The sequence below is a fragment of the Neopsephotus bourkii genome, unplaced genomic scaffold (assembly GCF_033783945.1).
Source record: "Neopsephotus bourkii isolate Nb327-2 ecotype Australia unplaced genomic scaffold, CSIRO-AGI_Nbou_v1 NB_1634, whole genome shotgun sequence".
NCBI lineage: Eukaryota > Metazoa > Chordata > Aves > Psittaciformes > Psittacidae > Neopsephotus > Neopsephotus bourkii.
The window spans coordinates 4,268,700-4,284,529 of NW_026902109.1; the positions used below are offsets into that span (position 1 = coordinate 4,268,700).

General features: G+C 40.0%; 1 protein-coding gene and 1 long non-coding RNA gene across 2 annotated transcripts; one reads left to right on the plus strand and one right to left on the minus strand.

Moving 5' to 3' along the window:
* Positions 1 to 480: 480 nt before the first annotated feature.
* Positions 481 to 15,146, minus strand: LOC133223347 (nucleolar RNA helicase 2-like). The gene is made up of 15 exons (XM_061373949.1): positions 14,984 to 15,146; positions 14,146 to 14,412; positions 13,459 to 13,534; positions 12,570 to 12,748; positions 10,970 to 11,087; positions 9,866 to 10,051; positions 9,171 to 9,316; positions 8,037 to 8,186; positions 5,796 to 5,957; positions 4,885 to 5,004; positions 3,987 to 4,060; positions 3,616 to 3,775; positions 3,163 to 3,297; positions 1,893 to 1,937; positions 481 to 1,056 (listed from the first exon to the last, which is right to left on the minus strand). The coding sequence occupies exons 1-15, from the start codon at positions 15,086 to 15,088 to the stop codon at positions 847 to 849; spliced, it is 2,133 nt and encodes a 710-aa protein (XP_061229933.1). The 5' UTR covers positions 15,089 to 15,146; the 3' UTR covers positions 481 to 846.
* LOC133223348 (uncharacterized) lies at positions 864 to 5,035 on the plus strand. The gene is made up of 2 exons (XR_009728532.1): positions 864 to 1,004; positions 4,659 to 5,035. It is a non-coding gene; the product is annotated as an uncharacterized LOC133223348 (long non-coding RNA).
* Positions 15,147 to 15,830: the final 684 nt, after the last annotated feature.

The window sequence follows — 15,830 nt, forward strand, 5'->3', positions numbered from 1 at the left end:
CGAGCACCGACCGCACCACCACGTTCTCCCCTCCCGGCGCTAGTGCCGCAACGCTACAACCAGGTTGCTGCACCGCCGTACCGGCGGCAAAACAATACTCACCACATACAGTAACGCAGCTAAATGCTTAGGATATGTCTGCTTAGGAAAAGGGGAAATGGCTTTCCACCGGGGAAGGGCAGATGGAAATTGAAAGTAGTTCTTTACGGAGAGTAGTGAAGAACTGACACAGGTTGCCTGGAGAAGCTGTAGCTGTCCCCTCCATGGAAGTGTTTGAGGCCAGAGTGGATGGGGCTTTGAAGAACCTGGTCTAGTGAAAGGTGTCTGTGCCCGTGGAAGGGGCTGGAAATAGGTAATCTTTAAGGTCCCTTTGACTCTATATTGTCAAAAAAATTATACTGCAATTGTGCTTATTCAAACTATGCTACTCACCTTTACCCAACACACACACACTTACAAAACCTTCTAACGGAATATGAGTGTAAAATAATATTTTATTTTTTTTTGGAAAATGTATAGGTTTGACCAGCAGCTAAGATCTGTATATTATACAGTGAGGCAGACTACAGTTTTGGATGCAACAGCCATATTCTAGAATAAAGATTCAGGTCTTACAGTTGAAATGGAGATACAAGAAAGAAAGGAAAGAGTAAGGTTTATTTTCCTTGTGGGCTTTATAGGGTGGTTTTTTTTTTTTTAATTGAACAGCATCTTGGTTATGACTGAAGTAGTAGTGAGAAAAAAAACTGAATGATTTTCCAAGTGGTACAAACACACAGGAACAGCCTATTTTAATTTAATATAAAATACTGCAGTCCCATCTGTATCAGTTCTAAATTGTTGAAATTAACGATCAAATGCTCTGTCGAAACTTCGCTTCTGGCCTCTGCTTCTGAATCTGTTCCTACCAGAGCCACCCCGCCGCCCATTTCTGGAGCCTGAGAAGCTTCGGCCATTTCCTCCACTTCCTCCTCCTCCTCCTCGCTGTGATTCTACTAACTCAGGTAATTCAGTCGCCACGCACAAACGCCATTGTTTTGAATCCTCCCATTTTGCCTATTGAAATAAAGTCAGACATAGCAAGTTAAATCTAGGAATGCAAATACAGGGTATTTCATTATTATTAAATTTGCTCAACTGAAAAGGTAAAAATGTGTGCTAATATAGGGGATTTCAGTTTCTAACTAAAGTGGTCAATGCTGGTTTCAAAATGTTAAGCTTCAGAGCTACAGCTGTCTGACTATGCCTGAGATACTAAAGAACAGAACTGAAACCCACCTCAGAGCTTTACAGAGCAGCCTCATCAGTAAACTCCCCACCTTTCATTTATTAAAAACACCACTATAATTATAACTGAATACAAACCCACACCCCGCCCTGCATTCCCCTCTAATCCAGAACCCAGCATTGCTTTTAGAGTCGATGAATGCGAGGGCATATGGGTGTAGAGATACACCAAGGGAGAAATACATGAAGAAAAGTCTGGAAGAAAGAATTCTAGCATGGGAATACTAGTTCTGCCAAGCAAAAACCTGGAATTCCCTTTTATGTGGAGAGAATTCTAGGTGAAAAGAAGGGGAAACAGGGAATAGAAAAAAGACGATTTTATAGTGTAACAAAACTTGCTGCCTACAAAGGTTAATCCAGCAGCAGTAACAAAGGGTGGATTTGTTCACACCACCACACTTCCCAGTGCAAAAGTTTCAAGCAACAGATTTTTTGGGCCAAGGGAATTCTTTACAAGAGGAACTTTATATGCTTATTCCATTCTTCAATTCCTTCAAAGCTATCCTTTTTGCTGCTACGAAAGGCAGGATACAGGTTGCTTAATGTTTTCTGGCCAGCCAGTTTTATCTACAGTCTGCTGTAAACAGAAATTTCAATGAATGTACCTCTATTTCCTTTTGGTCTGCTGCAGGAATATCAAAGCACACACCCTAAAAAGAAAGGGTTATTTTAATGGATACAAGTCTAGCCTTTCAATGGACTGAAAACAAACCAAATGAAACAAAATGTAAAAAACCACAAACAAACAAACAAAAACCCCACAACCCAGAGCCTACAAATCTGTGTACTAGAACAGTTTTACATTTCAAAGTGCTTTTTAATAGAAACCTAATATATTTAAAAATCTTTGAACACTCAGAAATATTGCATCAGTATTTCTCAGGACACCTCTACTTCCTTAAACTTGCTCTCAGATATACATCTTTTTTCCTCTGCATAGCTAATACTTCAAATTCATGTTTTCTTCCTTTTTAACAATAAGGGTATAACCCTTTCCATCCTAAATTGTGGTCTCCTGGCTTCTCTATTGCCCATTTTGTAAATTCTTTCAAACCAGAAGTTTTAATCTATAGTACAAAACTATACACCCAGTAAACTGAATATTTAGGTTCAGACTAGAAATTTGAAGTTAATACTAGTTGAATGATAAAATACAATACATAATTCACACTCTAAAATGCTATTCATTGTCTGAATAAGCAGTCTGGGTAGAAAGAATTACAAATCTGAAGTAAGAAAAGCCACTCTTAGTGTTCCATATATCAAATATAGAACAATGCTGTGATTAAACAGAGTAAATGGATGGAGCAAATCAGCAATAATTCCTAGCAACCCTCAAAAGCAGGAAATATAAATTCCTTGTTCTCTGCGTCACTACAAATAATCCTGGACTGTATGATGACAAATTTTCATGTTTCCGAAAAGGCATACAAATTCTGAGACAAGAAGAGCGAAGTTAAGCACTTTTGCTTAAAATAACCATCTCTCAGTGAGCTTTGCTACAATTGTTGCAACATTGTTAAATATGCAACTCAAAAAGTAACTTTCTGATCTTTCAGTTTCAGGTAACAGAATTACAAGGGACATGCACTATCAAAACTGACCTAAGAAACCCTGTTCTGTGTTGTGTCACTAAAGCAGTCAGCATGGTTCATACCTTTTACCTGGTGGGCTATCATATATCGCATTCTGCTACCTCTTTAGCATGTCAGTGGAGCAGAGCCTTAAACCCCTTAGATACCCAAGCCTAATAAAACAGACCGAGGCCCACCCTTATACCAGTCATGTCCTTATCAACCAAGCATGGTTCAGGGGAAATTCTTGAGAAAAGGCGACAACCAGAAGAGCTCAGTAGCAGAGATACAGAAAACTTACCATTTTTCCCTTGAGGAAACACATTCTGTTCACCTTCCTATCAACATCGTCACCTAACAGTTCTCGCAGTTTTCGCCAAGCATAGCTCATATTGTTTATTTCTTCTGAACAGCTTAGTATCATTGTAACAAATCCCTAAAGAGTAAAAAATGGGGCATGTTCCATTAAGTGAGAGGAATATGCTTCAGCACATCTATCAGACACAAGAAACCTGCTAATTTACAGTACATTAACTAACTTTTCAAGTAGATACCGTTACAGGAGAGTAAGTATATTTATAGCCACTATATTCTTCCTTTTAACTATACTAGTAGTTACTAGTGGCTTAAGTACAGTTCTCATAAATAAAATCATGATGAGACATAATTATTTAAACAACATAGAGGCATATTTTTTTCTTTGTGGGAAGTTTTTTTCCAGATTTCAGACAAATGTTAAGCCATACACCCTTACCGCATCTGAGTTCAGCAGGGAGCGCTGTTCAATGGAAGTAGCACCTGAAATATGAGCTAGAGCTGCAGCTAGAGCATTAACTGGTCCCTTTTCTTCTATTAGAAACCGAGCAGATTCTTTGAAATACTCAATAGCAGTTTGAGGAACAGAATCCAGACACCTAAGAAAGAAAAAAAAAAAAAAGGAGAAAAAAATATACACACACATACACTAGTATTTACTAGGCTCTGGAACAGAAGAAAAAACAGCAGTTCAAGATTTTAAGAGTGATCAGTCCAAAGAGTTCAGAGAGACAGTAAAGAGCAACCCAAACAGCCCTTCTGAACTAAGAAAACAGTAAGACATGACAGGGTTTGAGTCACAGAACACACCTGATGGCATCTTTGCTGGAAGCCTTTATTATATCAGTTGCAGTAGGAACACCAACACGCTTGAATGTAATGCCCTGAAATTTAAAAAGCAAAATACAGATGAAACCTGCACACCATAAATAATTCAGTTCTAAAGAAACAGTACTGGACTCCAATGAAACAAGCATTTATATCTATCACTTCTGTTCTTCTTTTCAACATTTAACTCCCACCTTTTGCTAGTGAAAATTAGAAGGTTAAGTTTACAGGGAAATGGGTAAGACTTAAACATCTTTTGTTTGCACCAGGTCAGTTTAAATGATGCAGTGACCTTAAACTGAAATAAATAGATACCATTTGGGCAGATTGTGGGTGGAAGAGGGGGTGGGGTAGAAGGGAGGGGGAGAAGTCTAGAAATTCCAAATTATTAATTTTAGTCTGGTTTATATGTATTTAAGTACAAGTTACACAGCCTTTCTAAACGTAAGTCTGAGATCTTTTATGTGCCGAGACGATAACATCTCATCCCAACTGAATACCTAATTGGCAAGAAAAAGTACTATATGGAAAAGCACACAAAGTGCAAAAAATATAGTAATGGTTCTTAGTAAAGCTACATATATGCAAATCACTGATCAAACAGGAAGCCAGGGTGAACACTGAAATCCTGCTGGCTTTCTCTCATTGACACAGGTACATTCTTACTGGCATTTGCTGAAAACATGGGCATAAAAATCTGCAGCACATTCCCTGCTCCACAACTGACCATGTTACCAAAACTCTGCCAGGTAACTGAACCTCAACCAGCTGCTTTATAAGCTGTATTCTGTAACTGAACTACTGAACAAAACATGAAGATTTTACATGCTGTTTACATGCTACATTACATCTGAGTGCTCAGAAGAGAACTATACTTTACCGCTTTCTGTTCCACGTATCTTAACTGATGTTCTTCCTTTCGCTGATAAAAACAGATACAGATCCCAGTCCGTCCTGCTCGCCCTGTGCGTCCAGAGCGATGGATATAGGACTCCACATCCTTCAAAATGAATAGCCTTATGACTTATCTAGTTTATTGTAGTTTAATCAATTAATTGTACTCACATAACTTAGTAGAAGCTATTACAGATCAGCCTGAACAATACACAGTAACTGCATCAGAGAATGAAATAAAGAAACATTGTTTCACTAAAGTAAAATTAACAAGCTTTTCTATAGCCCTCTAAAAATCACAATTTGAAAGCCAAAACCATGAGCATGAGTCAAACATGGATAAACTAAGTCTTGTTTTAGCATCACCACAGAGAATATGAAGGAAAAAACCCCAACCAACCCTACACCAAACCATTTTGAGTGTGTATAACTCCATAACAATCCCACTCACCCTCCTGCACATCAACTTGATTATGGTTATTAACAGTGAATTCACTAAAAAACTACCTTGTTTCTTTTAAACCCTAACTTCAGCAAATGTTCTCACCATTGGGGTCTCCTCTTCATCTATGTCCCTACTTAATGAATCGATCTTGCAAGACAAAGTCTTTATTTACTTCCCACTGCTTCCAGACATGCAATCACCACACATGAGACTGAAGGGAGAGGCTTTGAACAGCCTCAGGAAAGGTATTTCAAGGAGACCATTTTTAAAAATACTAGGCACTGATGCACTCTGAAAAAAATCCCCTAGGAAACTTCTGTATACCAGAACATTTCTTACCCTTAAATGCAACAATAAACTCTGTGTGGTGAATACCATCACCTGAGTGCATATACTACTTGAAAAGAAGACTACAAAGTATTACAAAAGCACGCAGCGTAACCATATCCTACCTTTGGTGGTGAGCTTTGTACAACCAGATCAACTTCAGGGATATCTAAGCCACGGGCAGCTACATTGGTTGCAACCAGAACTTTAAATGTACCATTTCTAAAACCTTTCAGTGTGATCTCTCTTTGCTTCTGAGGAATATCACCATGCAATGACTGGCAATCCTGAAAAAAACAGTATTATTATAGGACTGTACTAAAATCCAAGACACTGCTCCATTTTACGGTCAGTTTTGGGTCCAATACCTGATATTTGATAGATACTGTATGGCAAGATACAGAAGAACTGAATTAACAGTTTATATTTTAGGTGTCTTACAATATTTACTCAGTACTTCTTATTCATACACTTCAAAGACCTTTAACAAAGGTAGGAAAAAAGAATCGCAACATCTGTCTTATGTCCACCTCTAATTACTGTGACATATGAAAACAACTATGCCCTAACTTGCCATCCACACAATCTCTGCAAACCTTAGCTGTTTCAAAATAGCCATCAATAATTTTCTCAGGCCTTCTTACTATTATTTAGACATCTTTTCCAAAAGTGTCAATTCTTAACCCCCCTTAACATTAATTTCCCCTACTACAAATTAAAGGATTAAAATACAAGTGATCGTGAAAAGAAAAATGACACCTCCAAAAACCCCAAACTCACAACTACTACAGCTTCCAAGATAATTTCATTTTAATCCAAACATTCTGAAAGTCCTGTATCGCAGCAGTAACGAGTATGTAGACCAAACATCCAAAAATCAGTTTCTCCTCCACTTGACATTTCACAGTTTGCCTGCAGATGACCACCATGTTTTCCACATGTAAACAGAGAATTATTTGAAAAAATACTAACTCAATGCTAGGGTCAGCACAGAATTTAAAAAGTCTTTTTCAGTTCTGGATTAACGTCAGCTACTAAATGGAATAGCCGTATTTCTATTACTGAGTATTAATATGCTGAAAGAGAAACAGCAAAATAATTTCATTTTCTTACGTGCCAAGAACCAAGTTCTGCATTGCCTGTGCAAGACTTGATAACCTAGCACTATCAGTAACAGAATAAGACTCCACACTCAGGTTTAGCTGCTACTGAGGTCATCCAGGAGTATGGGAGAAACATTCATGAACACAGTTGTAAGCAGATGAAAAAGCTCCTCCTTTCCCTGGGAACATAAAGCTATACTGTTTTCTAGACACAGAATCATAGGATAGTTAGGGTTGGAAAGGACCTTAAGATCATCAAGTTCCAACTACCCTGCCATGGGCAGGGACACCTTGCACTAAACCATGTCACCCAAGGCTCTGTCCAACCTGGCCTTGAACACTGCCAGGGATGGAGCATTCACAACCTCCCTGGGCAACCCATTCCAGTGCCTCACCACCCTAACAGGAAAGAATTTTCTCCTTATATCCAATCTAAACTTCCCCTGTTTAAGTTTTAACCCATTACCCCTTATCCTATCACTACAGTCCCTAATGAAGAGTCCCTCCCCAGCATCCCTATAGCCCCCCTTCAGATACTGGAAGGCTGCACAACTCATCTCCTCAATGAAAGTACATCTGGAAAAAAATAGTTGCTGTGGTACCACCACCAAAACCAAGCATGCAGTGCTTGAGTGTCACTACACATCATAAACATTGCACCACCTCACCAGTGAGTTATTTTCCACCAGTGCCATACCACGAATCTCAGGAATACACTAGAGGTTGTTCACAAGAGATGGCAGGTTGAATTCTTGCTGTGTATGCATCTTTAAAGTCTTTGTAACAGCTAATAAACATCTTAATACAACCTCTGTTATATTACAGCTCTAAACCCTAATCTGCCCCACCCCGGTCAACACTCGTTAATGTCAGTGTAACAGCTCAGTAACCACTACTCCAGTACCATCACCTGTTATCCTAGTAGTTCTCTAACACCACTTTTTAATCCAAAACAGTCCTTTCTACATAAAATTCACAACTGCTTCACTTAATGTCAGTGAGAACTCTTCCTTTAAGAAAAAAATCCCAGTATCTGTTAGCGCAGCCTAGTCCTGAAGACTGTAATGCTATAAAACTTTCAACCAGGTTGTTGGGGGTTTTTAAAGGTTCTTTTTGGGAGTTTGAAACTACCTGATTACCTGCAAAAGCCTGCCTTACCCACTCTAGAAACCTCTCTAAAGATTACTCAGCATAGGTCTGGTATCAACGTAGGGTTGATGCATCTCTGACAGGTTTTGTTACTTAATACAGATGATAAAATACCTGTTTGATCGAAGCATTCAGAGCCAGTTCATTTGCCTCTTTTTTGGTCTCACAAAAGACGATGGTCCTCCCATAGCTGCCACTGTAGACCTGAATGACATCTCCAATAACAGCGGCTCTCTGAGACCAGTGACACTCTATTGCTAAATGCTACAGAAAAGAATTCCAGTGTTTAGTTTACATAAAAACACAAGATCTTTTTTTTTTAAATACATTTGAAACTGTAAAATTCAGAGATACTAAAGAGTTACACAGTTTCCCAATGGGCAAAAAATGCTAACTCATGTTGCTGGAACATGCAAAGTCCATAAGATTCTTATGTCCACCAGAATTAGTCTAACATTAAGCAAAATAATTACAGTAAGAGATGAAAAAATAAAGATGACAGTCTGCAAATCACTTTTTTAAAGCAAGGAAAACAGGAAATATTATTCCACTTCTGTGGAGAACAGTCAAGGTGCAACATTTTGTCACAGTTCTATCAACCAAAGCTTTATGTCAGATGAAGCAAAACAAATAAATGCAGTGTGTTAAAAAGCTTTTTTCCAAGCACAAGATGAACATTCTTTCAATCCCACTGACACAATTACATGTCTTGTTTATCTGTCAAAGTAACCACTAAGCAAGACTTAAGCAGATACAATTATCAAGTAAAGATAACTAATTCAGGCTTCTAGCATTTATATATTGTATTCCTTGTTAGAGTACTTACTGCACAACAAAGGCCTAGTGAGGTGAGATACCACAGAAGTCTGAAAAAATCTCCTATATACAGAATAGCAGGAGTTGACTGTGAAGTTCCTGGCGATTTAAAAGAGCCAGGCTGATGTTAATGTGTGCCTCTGGCTTCCAACTTGAGTAAATTCAGATACCACTTTTCTCTGAAAACCATCAATACCAGTAACTGAATCCTCTCTCTGAGATGCCTATACGATTATCAGATGCTGTGAGAAGAGAGAGATCCTAAACCAAGAACCAGCTGGACCAGCTATAAAATGCCATATGCTTAAAAGTAATTCTCAAACCAGCTTTCAACATCATTCCAACGACGTACCTTATGATGGGATTACCATTTGTAGCACAAAGAAAAAGGGAGAAGGCCTGAAAACGTTTCACATTAGATAGATTACTCACTTCTACTGTTGTAGCAGCCTTTTGAGTTCTTTTCCCAATAAGGTCAATCTGTTCGTATCTAGACTTCATGTATTTCTTAGCCACATCATACACCCAATGTGGGCAAGTTGCAGAGAACAGCAGTGTCTGGGGATTGTCTTCAGAATCTTAAAACACAGAACAATGTTTCACAAACTTGCTATGTTTCATACTACAGAAGTATGCAAATTTTTTTCATGGGTTATTAAAAATATGAAGTTAAATATCAGCGTATATAAAATAAAGAAAGCAATTCTTCTTTTTAAATGTATGCATTACCAACATCTGGAGAAAAAAAAAATACTCTAGAAAGTCTGAATATTTCCAAGATAACAAAAAAAGTTACTGTGACCAAAAACCCAGTCTATTTTCAAGCGGTGAAAAGGGTAAAAAGCTTCTAATTCCTTTTAAATGGAAGAAGTCCAAGTACAACTTTGTAGATAAGTGTCAAAGTTAAAATCCACTACCTAGGGATCTGTATATAACCTTTGCAAAGGTATTATGAATAATTACCACTGTCACAACATTTCATCATGTACTGCGTTCACAGTACATTTCCTATGATACACAGTATTCGGTCATTTCTTAACAAAGACACCTTCAGAAAAACATAACTGAATTTAGCAGGCTAAATTATTACTAACATTTCCTACTATTTGTTTAACTATTGAGATTACCCTTCTTGTATGCAACACGTAAAATGTCTTCCACTTGCTCAGCAAATCCCATGTCCAGCATCTGGTCAACTTCATCAAGTACAACATGTTTCACTTTGGTAAGGTCCAGCTTGCCATTCTGAAGATGGTCTTTGATTCGCCCAGGTGTCCCAACCAAAATGTCAATGCCACTTCTCATGAGATCAACTGATAAACAGGAAAGAGCAGAAGAGGCGTTAGCAGTGAAAACAGGGAACTCTCTCTACATTATAAACGTATGGTATCTAAGTAATAACGAAACAGCTTCTTGAACCACTTGTAAGTACTCTCCTTAAAAATGCAAGCAGGAACAAATGATGAACAGCAGGAGAAAATTTCGGAGAGAGAAGAAACAAGAACAAGCTGATAAGGTAGAAATTGTACGGCTTTCTGAAGGAAAGATTTCCCATGTCCCTTTCGTCTCCTTGTGATTTAAGTAAAATGGCAAACAAAGAGCTTCTTTAAACATACTTTGGAAATAATTAGCTCTTCCCAAATTGTCTACCTTAACTGGAAACTTTAAAAACACAAAAACCAAAAACAAAACTAAACCACCCCACTCTATGTATTTCACTACCCACATTACCAAAATCACCTGCTTGCCTGAAGTTCTGCATGGAAAAACAACCCTAATGTCTCAAGATACATTACAATGAAAGATCTTGATTCTCATTCCTGCTCTCATCTGCCTTCTTTACAACCATAACCATCAGGACAGTAAATTATGCTGTCACAATAAGGAGTTTCTTCTCCACTTTATAAATCCTCCAGATATCCTGTATTACAGCTCTAAGTATTTTTTAAAGAAAAAAAGCACTTAATAAGAGCCTAAACCCTAATATTGTGTATACACACAGCATAATCTTTTCCAGTTTAATTTAAAGTACATGAGTAGACAAAGAACACAAGAAAGTAATTGAGAGCTATTATTATTTCTCAACCTAAAAAGAGATAGGCTGAGCTACTGAATTTCCCCATGAATACCAGTTCTTGAGTTAAAAAGTACATGTTTGAAAGGACTCAACTGCATTTCTCAAGTATTTCAGTAAATCAACATTTCAATTATTACGGATAAGTGTCACTTACTTTGTCCATTGTATGGAGTTCCTCCATAAAAACAAGCTACTGTTAGCTTTTTTGTGATGTCCTTGAAATCTTTGGCAACCTGGTTTGCCAACTCTCTTGTTGGGCAAAGAACTAGTACCTAGACAGAATGCAAGCAGATGTTCTCTTACCATGGCTTTTGCAAGAAACCAAGAGACTGCTAATCATCAGTTTAGGTCTGACCATTTACATAACTGAACGAAAAAAATCTGGTTTAAACAGTTATCTAAGCAAAGATTAGAGAAACACACTGCCTAAGTCTCTTGTAACATCATTAACCTCCTTCACATACTCATTTAGGATAGGCAGACTTCTTTTTAAATCAGACAGGAACTTAAATCGTATTCAACTTTAGTTCTTAGACAGATCAGCTACAGGTTTGCTTCTACATAATCATATGCTGTTCGAGTATAAGACTAAGGGATCTGGGTAGTAAGTTTTTTTACACGTGTTCAGTAATGCTTCACAGTCCTACAAGAAGGTGTAAGAGACATAAACTGTTTCAGCTTCTCTATGATTCAGGGAAACGTAAGTTCAGTCTGCCAAGCTGGTGTTCAGCATGGTTCTGGAGCCTGGGCTGATATTCCTATAGAAATAACCAAGGAACCATCCTCTCTTTCAATATATAGGCTTTACCACAGACGTTTTAACTAATTTAATTTAACATGTGATTGCAGTACTGCTCTAAAACCCAGCTTCAGTAGCTTGACAAATAGAATCTTAAAATCCTTATCCTGTTACTTCTTTCAACACTGAAACCTGTGACAAAAAAAGAAAGCAGAAGCTTTCTATGGTCTAGTGAGGCCTGAAAACTGTTTTATTTAAAGATTTGCGACTCCCTCAAAGAAAGCTTTCCCTTCTCTGCAAGACTGTGCTAAAATCTAGGGTCAGCATTCTGTCAGCCAACATGATGGGCAGATGCAAACAAAACAACTAGGACTAGTTTCAGTTAGGTTATGAGATGTGTGACAAGATGAAATAAACCTACAAAACACTTCCTCTACTGAAGATACGATAAGCTTTAGCCTATTTGGTTTTAGAAGGCATCCTAAGAATTTGGTGGAAAAAAACCCCACACTTGGTATGCCCTAACAGAATGCAGACAGCTCATAATAATCTGTATTCTCTGGAGCAGAAGCTTCCATATCTGGTGCTGGTCCTAGTGAAAACTAAGTCCTCTCACTATCTATACGTTTAAACAAAGTAGACAGCTTTTATCAACCAGAAAAGGCCACTAATCCATTACTCATTTGGGAGAAAAACAAGCATCCAGTAACCACTGGACCAGAACAGGTAAGGTGACTGAAGAAAATTAAATAGGGACATGTTGAAAACTTGTAGGTTCAGACTCTTTGTAAGCAGAAAAAGGAATTGACAAGTGGGTAGAGCTATTGTACTCTTGACCAGATGAGAAGAGGCAACACATGATGCAGGCAAACCCCAACAAACGCAGCTTTCAAATAATCTTTAATGTAGATTGCCCTATATCTCCACAAACTTTAAGAACTTTTCCAGTGGGTCAAAAATTCGAATCACTTGGACGTAAGACAAAGCAAAATTAGCATTTTAACTAAGCAGTTACCTTTGGTGAACGGCCTCTTCTTCTTTCCTGTGAGTCTCCCTGAAGCTTTTCAATTAAGGGAATAGCAAAAGAGAATGTTTTCCCTGTTCCAGTTCGTGCTTGAGCAATTACATCTTTGCCAGAATATACTGGGTTGAAGGTCTTCACTTGCACAGGAAACAGGTAGGTCACTCCTCGAGCTGTGACAATTTCAACAGACTTCCTTAATACAATAATTTTACAAGTGCTCTGTCATGCTTTTCAGAGAAAGTTATCCCAAGCAGAACTTCCATCAACTCTAAAGTAAATGAGGACTATATCATCACCTCCACTGACTTCCTGAATCACAGAGGTCATACGTAAAGAGTGCTTCTGGACTGTCCATTTTATTTTCCCGCTTCATACCACTAGGCATAGTGCTGTCTGGGACAGGTGAAGTTACTAACCTTTAATGAAAGCCTTTACATACTGTGGCTTTATTTATGTAATACTCCCCACCTATCTACAAAAATCTCTTCCTTTCAAATAAAAACATATGAAAAGCACTTCTGTTCATCTCTTAATTCATACTAAGTCATGCACAAACTTCTGTCAAAGATTCCGAATATAACTTTTTCCTTTACTCACACTGAAGTAACTTTTAATTGAAAAATTTTTGCACAGAATAATTTTTTTTTTATCTTACGTCATTCAAAATTCTACTGTAAAGGTGGAATCGGGCAATACCGCATACAAAAAAGTCTGTTCAAAACATATTTAGAGTAGGCAATCAATACGCCTTCTGTAGAGCTTCTGTACTTGCATACACAAAAGCAGAGCACATCTCAAAGCTCACTGATTAAGTTGAGCATAAAAAGCACATGACAAAGATAATTTACTTTCTGTGGTGACATTATGCCAAGAAGTTTACCTTGAAGAAGCTGCACAGTCCCTTTGGAAATAGAAAAATTGGAGAAAGCACCCTCTTTTTGTTCTTCAGTCATCTCCTGTAGATAAAAAAATAAATCAGATAACATTCCCTGTGAATATCATATGACCATTAGAAAATCCAAGTTAATGGCACAGGCGTCATACCAAGGGTCAAATTTTCAGTGACAGTGTCACAGCTGCAGCTGAAAGGCTTTCTGTTTTACTTACTATCATATTTCAAAGTTAGACAAAAGTGACCTGTAATTTAAGACTACGGCATATCCCTGTAAATGCAAAACACCCCAATTAAAACTCTGAAAAATCTTAATTAAATTTTAAGATTCTATTTTAAATAATTACCAATGGCCTAACAGAATATGCAATAATCAGGCTTGATATCCAGCCTATTTCCTACTTTCCAATTAATACACGATAGTGATTTACAGACACAGCAATTGACCCCAAAAGATAACATCACAAGGTAAAACAAACACACCCACTATTATCTGGTAATGGATCACTTCCATATAACTTTTAACAGCACAGAGATTAAAATGCTGAGCATGAGAAAACAATGCTAACCCTGGAGACTACAGATGCTTTGAGAAACATCAACTGTAACAACAAACAACAGCAAAAGGCTGCAAAACACACAGGTATAAAAAACTAAATCAATCAGTAGTTTTACCTGCTCGGGCTCACTGTCACCATCACCACTTGATGTTTCACTTGAATTACTCTGTCGTTTTTTGTGGCTGGATTTATTGTTTAACGTAGATAATTTCGCATTCTCTGGGCTTTCTTCTCTCGTATGACCGTTTTGTTTAACTCCACTCCTTGACTTCTTGAGTTTAGGGGGATCAGTGTCATCCTCCGACTGCTCACTTTCATCCATCTGAGTCTTTCTTCTCCGAGATTTGTCATGGCGCTTAGATTTCTTCTCTTTTTTCTCCTTCTAGCAAGGCACAGAGCAACACGGCGGTAAATGAAAACACATGCGCATTATCCAAGAGACACGGAACAGAGAAGACGTTGCAACAGAGTTAAAACTAAAGTCGCTGTTCGAGTTATGGATGGGGCGGGGCTCGCGTAAAGCAACAGATCCCTTCCTGCCGCGGTGCAGGTGCCACCAGGAGGCATTTTACTGACCACGAGACACCCTGGCCTCTTCCCCGCTCAAGAGTGCCCTCGAAAGCGTTCCCCGGGCCGTTGCGCTACGAGGACAGGCACACGCCTGTTCCAGCACACCCACCACCCCCGGCGGGGCGGTACCGACACGAGGCGAAGGCCACGGCCCAGCACCACAGGCCGTGCAGCCCGCCCAGGAAGCCAAGCTGCGCACATGGCCGCCCAGCCGGCCGACCTGGCGCGCACCGCGGCCGCACCGCGCAGACCCTCCCCGGCCCACGCCACTACGGGAACGCTACCGAAGCAAGACCCGCGGGACACGAGGCCCCAGCACGCAGGCGAGGCGGTGTGGCCAGGCCGTACCCGGCAACGGAAGGCCTCGGAACCCTCCCCGGTACCTTGCGCCGCCGGCGACTGCTCTCTATGGCTGACTCGCTCTCCATGGGGCACTCGGGATCCGACTCGGTCCCGCTGCTGGCGCTAAACCGGGCAGCTTCAGGCATCTCCGCTCACTGGCAGCCACGCTACGTTACGCCACGCTGCCGTCGCTGATCGCCGAGTGACAGAGACCCCACCCACTGCCCCAACGATCGGGGCAGGGCCACGCCGATCAACCGCCGCTCGGCAGCCAATAGCCTGCCGCCCCCGACGCCAGACTACAACACCCAGCATGCCTCAGGGCCTTCCCCCCTTCCGGACTTCAAGATCCATTCTTCCCTGCGTCCGTGACGCGATGGAACTTGTGGCGGGTCCGCGCATTCGCCGGCAGGGGAGGGCCATGACGTTCAGGATCCGGCGACATGGGCGTCGCCCAGCGGTTTTCCAGCGGAGCTGGCGTTATGCTGAGCTCCCGGTATGCGTGTAAGCTCCTGGGAGGAGTTTTATTAAGGGAGCGGAAAAGCTGCGGGCAGGTTGTGGCAGCGTGAGCGGCTGAAGGAGGAGACCTGCTGGAGAACGGGGAAGACAACGGTACAGGTGTGACTGAGATCGGACGAGGGGGAGCGCTGCAGGGCTCGGCTCTGCTCGGCACCGCACCAGTCAGCACCAACGCAGTTTCTTCCACTTAACAGCCAGAGGCACCTTCTTTAAACGAAATCTCCAGTAGCTTTGAAAACTGCTAACTACAACTTCAGTCTTCCGTCTCCATAACTGCTGGGTTTCTGTACTGAAAGAGCCTAATGTAATCGATAACTGTATGACCAAATAGCTCCCCAAGATTTGAGAGGACCTCCAGTCTTTGGTGAT

Excerpts from the sequence above, each read along its gene's own strand:
- LOC133223347 (XM_061373949.1), bottom strand. The coding sequence starts at position 15,088 with ATGCCTGAAGCTGCCCGGTTTAGCGCCAGCAGCGGGACCGAGTCGGAT. Across the intron at positions 10,052-10,969 it reads AACTCCATACAATGGACAAA|TTGATCTCATGAGAAGTGGC; the intron begins GTAAGTGACACT and ends CCTGTTTATCAG. Across the intron at positions 1,938-3,162 it reads GTTTCCTCAAGGGAAAAATG|GGTGTGTGCTTTGATATTCC; the intron begins GTAAGTTTTCTG and ends CTTTCTTTTTAG.